Consider the following 12,345-nt stretch of genomic DNA (forward strand, 5'->3'; position numbering starts at 1 on the left):
ATTTTCAATGTATCATGTATGAATTTCATCTGCTCCACAAAAGATGCAGCTGTTTACTCTAACTGGGGGTAAGAGTCAAATTGTGTGCAAAAAAAACTTGATAACTTTAATGCAATGAATGTTAAGTATTTACATTATAATTCTATATACAATGACAATGAGTACAGGAAAATACATGGTTGGTTTGACATGACTACGAGTGTGTGTTCTTCCCCCGGGTCCCCAGTCCTTTAGTTTTCCTCTCAGTCTCCAGGAACGGCAGGTAGAGTTTCCTGAGGGAGTCCCTGTGCAGGTCAGCGATGTTCTCACACCGCCGGTGCAGGACGTAGTTGGAGTAGTCCCGTCTCTGCTCCACCCCCTCCAGGTCAAGGGTCGGCTCTAGGTCCACTGGTGTTCTCTCCATGGAGGGCGTGGATCCGGCGATGACCTTGACCTTCTCGGGGTTACGAGGGATTTTCCCGATCTGTGCCAGGCTCTCATTGGCCTGATGTGGGAAAACAAAGCAACAGGAACTTCAAATAGACCGATTTCAAACTTTCTTGCTGATTCACAGTAGGCCTTCCATTCTAATAGTTAATAAGCAATTGAACATACAGTATGTACATGTATGAGAAATTTAATGTAGGAGTGAAATACATGTATGAACAATGTATCATACATGCATCTTCTTTTTTTGTGCTTCGCTCATGAACAACTGAAGTACATAATCACCAGATTTACAATGATTTCAAAATGCGCACTTTGAATCATTACACTGGGCTGAATTTTGCAGTAAAAAAGAGTGAAATGGGATATGTAAACAATGCTGTTAGACAAGCTAATCGTCCCTCTCACCTGAGCGGTGAGCAGTTCGCTGTGCCACTGCACGGTGCGGCTCATGTAGCGCCTGTAGTCCGCCTGGATCCCCTGCAGCTGCTGAGACAGCCGCATCTTGTGCCTGACGGCTGACGGCTTCTCCTTCTCAGACATCCAGGTGGCCGACACGTTCAGCTGGTTCCGCGGCAGGAGGACGGGTCGTAGGGACGGCAGCTCCTTCGCGCCGATGGCGGGAGTTGCCCTGCTGGTCTCTCTTGTCTGACACAGAAATGATACACGCTTTAGCTCTAATGTTTCAGGCGTAATGTGTGGATATTCATGACTATAAGTAGATGTCAAAATGTTTTGTTTTGCTAATCCGTTACTGGATTTGCTACAGTAGCATGCTTTTTGCAAATGTCCTTTTCCTAATAACCAATAGAGAACTGGAAGCCAAATGGCTGCATCAGTGTGTATAGATGACTAATATATTATGGCATACAATTAAATACATCAGGCCTCATGGTCAAATACATTTTCTGCATTAGAAATGGTTGACTTACTGCAGCAGTGGTGAGCTGTGATGTGGCCAGCTGGGACACGTCCAGTTTGTGGACCATGCCTGAGGACTTAGTGACAGACATGGCACATAACATGTGCAGGGTGGCTGTCAGCAGGACCCTGGACAGGAAGATTTCATTATGTTAAGATCAATGAATAGAGCCAAGTTTTCTGGCTTTTCACAAGACATGCTACTAGTATCAGTATTTTGCGAGGATATCCCTCACGTAAATGCTAGTTGTGCTGAAATTAACCAACAATAACAACCAGTGACAATGAAGTCACTAGACATTCATACCGATATCTAAGACACTACCATGAAATTGGCTTTAATATCTGATCATAAGATGGCTTTAAAATCTGATCATGAAAGGGTTTTAAAATCTAATCCAGTTCTTGACGTAAATGACTGACAAGATTTCTAAACTACTAAGTAATAAGACAACAAGCAAATGGAAGGCATTTCAGCACCAAGGAGAAATCAAACCTGGCAATAGATGTTTTCAATGCTGTTTTTTAGCAACAATAAAGCAAAGATAATACAGAATCTGCGAATAAGTACTAGTAAACGTGACGATGCCAAATATTGCAGAAAGAAGCATAGAAAGATCATCAATCCAACTAACAAATAGAAGAATGAAAGAGTTATGAAAACTACTTTGTAGAATAAGGACTCAAAACTGTTGTATTCTGAAGAAAAGAATCTTGATCATACTACTGTATACACTTGCCTGTTGCTGGCCACCTTGTTAAACACCAGGAGCGGTCCAATCTGTGTGAACCCCAGTGCTGACAGCAGCTGTCGTGTGGCGGACCCCCTGGCCCAGAGCGGCTGGACGCCGCTGTCCCCCACCCTCAGCTGCAGCTCCGGAGAGTGCAGCGTGAGGCTCAGCATGTCAATCAGCTGACACAGGATATCTTCTGTAGTGGGCAGGATCTCTGAGATGCACTGTGTGCACCGGTGGTTGGAAATGATATCTGGAAAGGGACAACAAATTAGCACCACAGCACAGGGTCAAGAGACAACTCAGTAATTTCTTGATTGTTGACAAATATGTGGATTGTCAAAAAGATACCTCTCAATCCTCGAACAAACAAAAAGAACTAAAATCATATCGCCCAGCAAGTGCTTTACCATATCATGATAAGTCGATGTTGAAGAATTGCCTATTTCTTATACAAGGCATTTCTATGTTTGGGTGTTTATTACCCTGTGAAGTGAAGGTTGTGTTTTCAGTTGATGTGTGTGTTTGTGGACAAGGGTTTGAGGAATTTGCTGTGCTTGGATACTGATGATAGTTGGTATGTGGGTAGGATTTGCAATCCTACATAGATGCATGTTGCTTGTGGGCCTGCTAGAAGCTTTCCTTGTTGCTTAAATGTATGTGCGTAGCATTGGTACAGTCACGTACAGTGTAATCATGGTAAAGATTTGGCATCTTCAAATGCGTTTTACACAACAGATATTTACCGATAGCAGCAGTCAGTGACTCATACGAGGGCAGCAGCAGTTTCCCCTGGTTCCAGTGGGGGAACAGGATGTAGGGCTGCTCCACATGTGCTCCGCGGGGCTGGAAGTCAAACCCCAGCAGTGACAGGAGGGGGAGGGCGCCCGGGGTGGCCACCACATGGTCAGGCAGCCGCACGGGGGGCTGACGGTACTCTGTAGCATCCAGGAGGTCAATAGCATCTCCAATCTGTGTACAATACAGGAAGAAAGAAAAACCATTGATCTGGACTTTCTAATAGAGATAAAACTGTTGACATCTTGGAAGTCGGGGAACAACAGACGATAAACTGGATAGTGAGTGAGTGAGTGATATTGGTAACATGTACATAAATAGAATAAATAGTGATCAATTGTCAAAACATTGAGTTTCTAGAACACACAACATGGGTTAAAACTGTCTACAGCTTTTTGTATGTCTTAAAGATGTAGCTAACCATTTAAAACACTGAACTGACAAGATTCTAAGGTACTATTTTGTGAGAAATGGGACTACAAGCAAATGGAAGGCATTTCAGCACCAAGGAGAAATCAAACCTGGCAATAGATGTTTTCAATGCTATTTTTCACGAGATAAAAGAAGCAAAGAAAGATCATCGATCCATTCTAGATAATAATACTACACCATTGCATCTATGCTAGAGATATTTAACAGGAAATACAAGCTGTATCACTGTATCATTGAAATACCAGCTGTATCATTGTATGTAAAATACATACCATCTGCAGGAGAGTTGGTACAGTATCCGTGTGTTCTTTGGAGTGAGACAGTAGAACTGAGACGCAGGCCTGAAGCCTGTACAGTAAGGTCTCTTTACTGGCAGCTGAAACAAAAGTACTTCAATTAATACTTCCACAGATGCAATCGTGACATCATGTGATTGAAGTAAATTTTACACTTTGCATAATACATATTGTATTGACAATTAAAAAAGTAACAAGATTGACACAGTAGTTGGCTGTCTGGTGCCATTTCGAAATATATCTTTACATCAATATTTTAAGAGTTTGTTTTGAATGGAAACTTCAGATTTACTAACTTAATGTTTGCTTGATTACTGTTAGTTAATATCTTGATGTGAAATAAACTCCAATTTCATGGGATTTTAAATGATGAGAAATTTGCCACCCCATGCAGACAGCCTTACCCTCAGGAGTGAGTGGTTTTGGATTGAGGAGATCCTCCACATCCTCCACCTTATCCATGGTCTGGTCCAGCATGGCACGCTTGATCTGACCCAGGTCAACCTCCACATCCTGACCAATCAGCACAAAGGTGCACCAATACACAGGGGCACTGAATCTGGAAGGTTAAGCAAAGGAGGCTCTTTTACATTCATCACTCAGCCTGTGAATTATTTCTGTTGTAATTTATCATTTTTATGGTATGAATGGATAAGACAGGATCAGAGTTTACTTATTCTATTCTGTTGTTGTTTAAATACTTAATCACCATTCACCTATCATCAGCTTTGACCTTGTCCTTTGCGACCTTCATGGCATTGGTGACCCTGGCATTTTTCTGCAATGCCTGGTAGAAGTGGTGGTAGAACAAGCTGGTCACTATGTTGGGCACTGGCCACCGCTGTGTCAGGACACACTTAGCCCCTACAAAAAAAGCATTTATTACTAACATTATTTCATGTTATAAAGCATTGAATCTGCAGTCTCTCGGTTCTCCCATCCCTTCAATGGATGAGTGCACCATTGTGAATCTGTAGTAAACCCAGATATAAAGCAGTAATTTTTTAGCTAAAGAGAGGGAAAGACATGACATGTTTACCTTCACAGAGGAAACAAACTTTCAAACATACTAAATTATAACCAACCTGCAGCCAGGAGACAAGTTGGTAACTTCAGCTGTAGATCCAGAGTGCCGCGGAAGTCATCTCCATGGCAACCACTGAGCACCACGAGTTTGGCCGACACCTTCTGGTTCAGGATGTCATCAGGTGTGAGGATGTACCTGTTCTGTGTCGGCGGGCCGTCCTGTAGGTGGTCGGGGTTGGGCGACAAGGCCAGGATACCCTCCTCCCAACTACCAAAGGTGGCTGTGGGTGAAAACGATTTTATTGTTAGGTATTGAAGGATTACAGAAAAACATGCAGTACGATAAACATGAGCATAAATATGACTGTCATATTTTCTTGTTTTCTAAGATACTCAAATGTCTTCACAAATCTGAAAAACTCAGTTTTGGACTCTAAAATGAATTGAAATGTTGATGTTGATTACAGCAATACAGTCTACATACAAGCTACTTCTTTTTCTCCACAAACAACACCTTACTTAAGTGTTAAGATTGTAAAAAAAAAGGTTTGTCTATGATACCTATGTGAACAACTGTAGCCCCTGGTAGGACAGCCATGACCATCTCTTTGGTGGCCTCTTCTCCAGTCAGTGCCTCTGTTCCCAGGTAGTCTGCCACCTAGAGCATGGGATGCAAACATTGAGACATCAGTTCTATCCCAGACTTACTAGTAATTATTTACACAGAATTGTCCTTCATTTTCTTCTAGGAACCAGAGAACAACACTAGTGACAAGAAACTGCCAAGGGTTGAAAATGCAGAAGTTCAGAATTGTTCATGTAAAAAATGTAGTATTTTTTTTTACTATCAGATTTGGATCAACTACACTCTTAATTTTCTGGGAGCAAACTGGGCCCTGATATGTGATATGTATGACAGCAGGAGATCTACATTTAAGTTGATAGGTTCAGAAGGTATGTGGGTAGAGCACCCTTGTTACCGGGTCTATGGAATAAAAAGGCATGTTTCTTGACCTACAGGTAGTCACATAATGCAGAAGATACATGTACCTTAGAGGCCTCCTTATCTGCCACGTTCAGCTGCTGGAACGGCTTCCACGTCCTCCCAAACAGGGTGACCTGTGGCAGGGAGGGGTTTCCCACCACCAGGGTGTACTCCTGCCCACTCAACTGCCGGAACTCTGTCACAAAGGAGGATGACGTGGTGATCTGCTGCCCTGTAGAGGTCTGCAATTTCAAATACATGTATAGAAAATATTTTCATGTAAAGATATAGGCTAATACATATCTACCAATTTATATGAATGTCTACTTAAGCTGGAAAAATTACAAAAGAAATAGTTAATATCAAGGAACCAAAGCTATCAAATTGTTAACTTCGCTAGAAGTTGGTTGGGCTAAACAAAAAAGAATAAATTGTCAGCATCATTGCTGTTCAGTTCAGACATGTTGACAACACACTGCTGGGTGTAAAATCTAACATGTCACAAGCAGAAATAAAGTTTATGCATCTCCAAAGTACTGTACAATAATCACCTTTGTGACCAGTTTATTGATGGTGTTCAGTAGCTTCATCCTCTTGAGCCCCTCCCTCTCCAGGTCTGGCCTCCCCTCACGTGTGGATGGAATCTCCAACAGGCCTTTCCCTGGATCCTTGCTCCTGTAGAGTACAAGACACAGTCGACACAGTCTCACTTTTTTTGTGCTAACCAAATTACAAAGCTTGATACAGCATGACAAAATCTTTTACTTTGCTAACCAACATACAGTTAGAAGAATGACATGCAATGTTTGATCCTTTTGAAGAAAAATGCTATAATTTGTAGTCTTGCAAATTTGCAACAGAAAAAGAAACGAATGTAGTCTACACTCTAGATCAACAGAGAATATAGCCGATGTGATATACCTTGGAAACTACCATCCAGCATCACACACCAGGCTGTAACATGGAATCCACATGGAAGAAGAAAGAGAAGGACAGCCCAGAAACAGTTGAAAAAGAGATACTGAGGAGGAGATGAGGAGAGTAGCCAGCAGCTGGGATGACCTGAGAAAGACAGCCCAGAAACGAGTGAAGTGGAGAAGTACCATTGGTGGCCTATGCTTTGGCAGGAGCAAAGGGCCAAAGTAAGGTAAGTAGATATACCTTGTGTATGTAATGGTGGACTGATCTCCTCTGGTCTTAGTCACCATGATACTGCCAGTGGATGCTGTAGCCATGATGACAGACTTCTCCTGCGGCCTGGTGGAAGCTGCGCCTGGCTTTCTGACAGACTGGATCCCCAGAAAAGCCACCTCCAGGACATACAGACAGGGCACAATGGTGATCTGAAACCTCTCACTCAGGTTTCTCTGTTTGAAGTCCTTCAGGAGGTCAAAGGGCACCTGCAAGAGATCTTTGTCAGGGACGATGACAAGGTCACTCTGAAGCGGGAGGGCTGAGAGAAGGTCCTCGACAGGAGCTATGAGAACATTGTACAGTTCCTTAAATGGCATTCTTGGCGGCTCCGTTTTCTTTGAACCCTCTTCAACTTCCTCCTCGAGTTCCTTCCTGAAGTCTTTCTTCAACTGTGAGGCCCGGAGGTTTGCCTTCTTGATTTCATACACTTCTGCCTCCTTCCTAGGAAGCGCTCTGTTTTCAATGTCGTAGCATGGGCTGGACTTCCCCTCAACTGTCCTGATGAGTGTGATGCAACTTCTGCACTTCTCCACGAGGTTCTCTTTGGTGGAGGACTTGTAGAACCTTGCAACACCTTTCCCAGGCTGAAGCACCCACAGTAACAGGGAATCATTGACCACAGAGTAGTACAGGACTGTCTTGTTTGTTACGTTGACGATGTCAAAGAGTTGCTGAATCTTGAGTGGATCAAATCTGCTCACTAAGCTGGACAGTGAGCCGGGGTCCTCAAAAAGCTTGGAACAGTCCGGGATCTGTGGTCGGACATTCAGTGTCCACAGCAGGTTTTGTCTCCTGTGGCATTCGGTGTACTCCAAAGCCTGGTCTGTGTTGCCGAGTTTGCTGAGAGAGGACAGCATACCATCATATGCCAGCTGAAGGGACCTGCAATAATGGCAGCAACAATTGGGGGATTATGAAAGAGACGCAACGAAAGTGAAGTCTTTCTTGAGCTATGCATCTCTAGTCTGAGATGTGTAAATGGAACTTGAACACTTTTCTTTACAAATGAATGCATCAACGTTACCTGCCCAGATCCTCAGGTAGCTCCACTTCCTCCTCATCACATCTGCGTGCCTGGTCCTCATAGACAGGGATGAGTTCTTCAAATGTTCTTCTTGCTGTCTCCAGTTCCTATCAAAGAACAACACATAATCATTCTCAGAGATAGTAAAATGACACATTATACATTCATGTTGGCAGACCTCAAAATCTAAACCGTTGATGCAGTTTCTATGATCTTGATTTTACCTTGAGTGAAGTTGAGAACTGGCTCATGTGTGCCACGTGAAACTGGCAGATGGTATGAAGGTCTGGCTGGTCTTCATCTTCCACAAGAGTCTGCGCTTGTTCGTAGTAGTACAGGGCGTGCTGGTGACGACCTTGTTCCGAGAACAGGTCGCCAAGTTCAGCAAGGTCCTGCACTCCAACTCCGGCTGGTCTAACTCCCTACACAGCTGTAAGGACTCCTGTAGGTGGATCCGTGCGTCCTCAAACTCTTCTGTCTTCATCAGAACTTCTGCCAGGTGCAGGTGTGCCATCATCTGAGCCCCGACGTTGTCCTCCTTTTCCATCAGGTCCAGCTGCTCCTCGTGGTGTAGCAGTGCCTGTTTGTAGTCACACACAGAGACGTACAAGTTTCCCAGGCAGCCGTGGGCAAGCGCCGTGGACGCCTCATCATTGGCCTCCTTACAAAGGGAGAGGAAGGAGTTGTACTGTGCGAGGGCCTGCTTGTAGTCTTGCCCAGCCTCGTACAGAGTAGCCATGTGGTAATGGGCTTGTCTCATTTGCTCTGGTTGGTTGGAGGACTCGATGAGCTTCATGTAGTCCTTTCCATGATGCAGTGCCTTGGCAAACTGCCTGATCTTCTTGTAAGCAATGCTGTAGAGTAGGAGAGCAGGCAGGGTAAAGAAACATTTACTATCACAGTATTGTAATCTTTCCATACATGTAGTGCTTCAACAAAATTCTGGGTGTAAATTCCAAGACCTTTACTCACCATACTTCACATCTTTGCATTTTAAGTGCACTTACACCATGGAAGCCATATATAGAAACTAATTGCTAATACAATGTACAGTGAAGACCACAGAGCATTTTAATGCAGAGGATTGAGTACCTAAGGTTAAGATGGATTCCCCGCTCTAGCTCAATAGACCAGTAGTCACGAAACTTTTTCTCGTCGTCCAAGCTGGCGCGAATGTCATCCCCGACAGTCAGTAGTTTGATGTAGTACATGATAGCCTCATACACCTGTCCCTCCTGCTCACACAGACTGGCCAGGTTTACATATGCCTGGGGACACAGGACAGCAACATGTCAGTCTCAACTCTCAGGAAAGGGCATCTAATCTTATGTTACATAGTACACTGTAACTGTAAAGTCATCTATTTTTGTGCAGTGTTTACAAAGTATGGGGATAATAGTGATCACCTCACTCACTCTTACTGATGACTTACCTTCGTTTCAAGCACTACATTATCAGCCTTGAGTGCTGCAGACAGACACTGTTCATAGAAAAATTTGGCCTTGCTTCCTTGGCGTACAGCTGTGTGAGCATCCCCCAATGACAGGTACACCTGGAGAAAAGTGACAAGCAGTGGGATGTCTGATTTTGGTGAAGATAAAAAATGTTGTCCTCAAAGCTAACACTTGTGATAGATGATAAAAATCAGTATCTTCCCAGATGACCCAGTGTTGATGTCACACACCTCAGAGTCAGAGAAACCATGTGACAAGTCTTATGACACTGGATCATGTCTATTGAAGAAGACCAGTTTGACTGGTCAAAAGCTCTAGGTGAGAACAATCCCCTGTGTTGAAACAAAAGTTTTACCCTTAAATATATTCCCAGATGATTTTATTCAGTAGTATATACAATTCAGCTATGGGACTGGTCAGGTAAGGTGAGATATACAATTCATTTTTGAAACAGTACTATGAAGACCCACCTTGGTGACTATGTCTGTGTCTTCTGTGGGAATCCTGAGTGCAGACTCCAACATCTGCACACACAGGGCAGGCATGCCACAGTAGTGCAGGGTCTGTCCAAGCTCATGCAGGGCAGCTACTGGCTTCATCTCTGAAATACAACAACACTTCTGTCATCAACATTATTCATACTTATGAATTACATTGTAGTAGAGATATTCTAAAACTTTGACACCTGTTTTTGATTATGAATAAAAAAAAGAAAATAATTGTAACGTTATACAAAATGTACAACAGAATTAAAATCTCTACACCTAGAGACTACTGGTATATCTTATTTGCTATTTGGTCAAGCTGCTAAAATCATGATGATATGATTAATGTAGAGTATAGAGTCTGTAATAGAGAGTATGATGATAATCTATATAGAGCAGCATTTATGAAGTTTCTGTACCCATGAACTTCTGTACTGAGCTGTCCCCCAGTCGACAGACGTGTGCGGCCATACTGACGACATACTCCATGAGCTGGTCCCTGTGTTCTGGGTCCAGGTCCATACACTGCAGAAACGAGCCCAGAGCCTCCTCATGTCTGTCCTGGTGGGCCTGGGAGATCGCCAGCAGGTAATAGTTCTGCAAGGTAAACAGAGCAAAGGAACATTAATTTTTTTCAAAAGAGAATAAAAGAACCCTAATTATTTGCTTTATTTATCTATACATGTACATGTACATTGAATTTGTAGTTTCCATGACACAATTGCGTAGCTCAGCCTTGACTGATTCCAGGAGTGATACTACAATGGCAATTTTTGGTGACATTTGTCTCAGACTATATTGCCCATAAAAGACTCAATAAGACTCAGTGTCTTGTAGATTTACAGGTGGTTACTATCATGATAATCATACATCAAAAGCAAACAATTGTTTGAAGTTGATATAAAGAATATAAAGAACAAAAGGCAATGTAATAGAAAGAGAAGCATATACATGTAGTGAAGTATCCAGGTGACAGCTTTACTAAATGAATACAAAACTTTAAGAAATGACCAGACAGTAATCAATAGTAATTTTACCATCCAGCAAACAGAACCTATGTACAAGCATAAACAAGGTCTTTACTTGGGGAAGTTTAGGCTTGAAGCTGATCAGCTGTTGAGCGTCTGCCTCTGCATTTTTGTAGTCCTCCAGCTGGATGTACGCGGCAGTGCGACAGGCGCGTATCTCGTACACGTCCGACTGTAGGTCCAGCGCCCTGGAGTACAGGTCCACTGCCTTGTGGTACTCCCTGCTGTGGAATGCTGCATCTCCCTCTGCCTGCAGGAGCAGAATCTGGAAAGAAAATTTCAGGATCAGCATTTCTATTGATGCTGCTTCTGATAAAACAACAATCTTTCAGTGACATTTTTATTTGATAACAGTGCATAACTTTAATGATGGAATAATAAATTTTTATACACTTTTACTGTTTCAAATTTAAGAAAATCTTCTCGATGTTCAAACTTACACTACATGCTTTACTTACCTTGCAGCCAAGTAATAGGTCCATGTGTAATGTGTTAACGTTAACATTTAATACATGTATTAGCTTTTTTCCAGGTATCTCTACTAATTGATGCAGTACTGAGAAAGTACTGTGGAGAAATTGTGTAGCTGTGTCATAAATATATTAATAGACTATAAGATGTTCACCTTGGATTCCTTGTCATCGTCACTTATTGATGATACTGAAGAGGTGCTGTTACTTGTCTGTGGGGCAGTACTCTCGTTTGAAGTAGGCTGATCTAAAGGCTGCGACGGCTGGGGTTGATGAATTAGAAGATCATTTAGAAGTGTAAATCAATCAAATAAAAATGTCAACATATCATAACTACAAATGCAAAACTACATTCTAGCTAGTCTTGGAAAACGCCTTTTGATTGTTGTATTGTATTAGGTGGTCAAATATACTTAGTATATAGCTAGTAACATTTAGATATCATTTTATATAGCTACAAATAAGTAAATCTCTAAGTTACCTTCAAGTTAGCCTTTCGATCCCTTTTGCTCCTGGCGTTACGCCTGGCAGGTGAATCTCCGTGGCCCCTCTCCATACTTTATCTGTATAGACACGCTCTAAAAAGCTGCATGTGTCCGTTTTTTCACCAGGAGTATAGCTAGATAGCAAGCTAAAATGGTTTGCCCTCCCACGTCAGCCTCACTGTGTGGCGTACCTGTAGCTTGGCAACTCCCATGAAAGTGATCCGACTTGTTGTTGTTTACCTTTGACCACAGCCAAACGCACCGCCGATAATACTTGATAACCATAAACAATAGAACGGTTTAAAATTTATACTGAATAGTACAATCAATACAAATATTTAAACAGAATGTCACCATAAAGTCTTTTTATAAGGTCATCTTCTGTATTAAAGGAAAAGTCCCGGTCTTTTTATGCTTGTATGCCATCACTGTCCCGTTTCTGAGGTCCCGTTTCTGACCTTTAGACTAGTTCATTTTTAGGGATGATTCTTTCCTATACCGAGGAATATTATCGGCTTTTACGGCAATAAATGTGTATTCAATGAAATAAAACTCTTTATAAAGATTGTAATATCCTTTTACATGTA

General features: G+C 42.4%; 1 protein-coding gene across 1 annotated transcript; it reads right to left on the reverse strand.

The window, feature by feature from the left end:
* Positions 1-165: 165 nt before the first annotated feature.
* On the reverse strand, positions 166-11,987 carry LOC109466124 (tetratricopeptide repeat protein 28-like). The gene is given in 23 exon segments (XM_019763759.1): positions 166-484; positions 835-1,074; positions 1,359-1,476; positions 2,088-2,334; positions 2,828-3,053; positions 3,584-3,687; positions 4,012-4,166; positions 4,324-4,471; positions 4,693-4,914; positions 5,195-5,291; positions 5,684-5,860; positions 6,170-6,293; positions 6,780-7,694; positions 7,837-7,943; positions 8,061-8,218; positions 8,221-8,690; positions 8,929-9,104; positions 9,269-9,388; positions 9,761-9,891; positions 10,195-10,372; positions 10,859-11,068; positions 11,429-11,536; positions 11,755-11,987. Coding segments are annotated over 23 exon segments (4,797 nt in total). The 5' UTR covers positions 11,830-11,987; the 3' UTR covers positions 166-193.
* Positions 11,988-12,345: the final 358 nt, after the last annotated feature.

This window comes from Branchiostoma belcheri, unplaced genomic scaffold (assembly GCF_001625305.1).
Source record: "Branchiostoma belcheri isolate BF01 breed outbred unplaced genomic scaffold, Haploidv18h27 scaffold16, whole genome shotgun sequence".
Taxonomy (NCBI): Eukaryota; Metazoa; Chordata; class Leptocardii; order Amphioxiformes; family Branchiostomatidae; genus Branchiostoma; species Branchiostoma belcheri.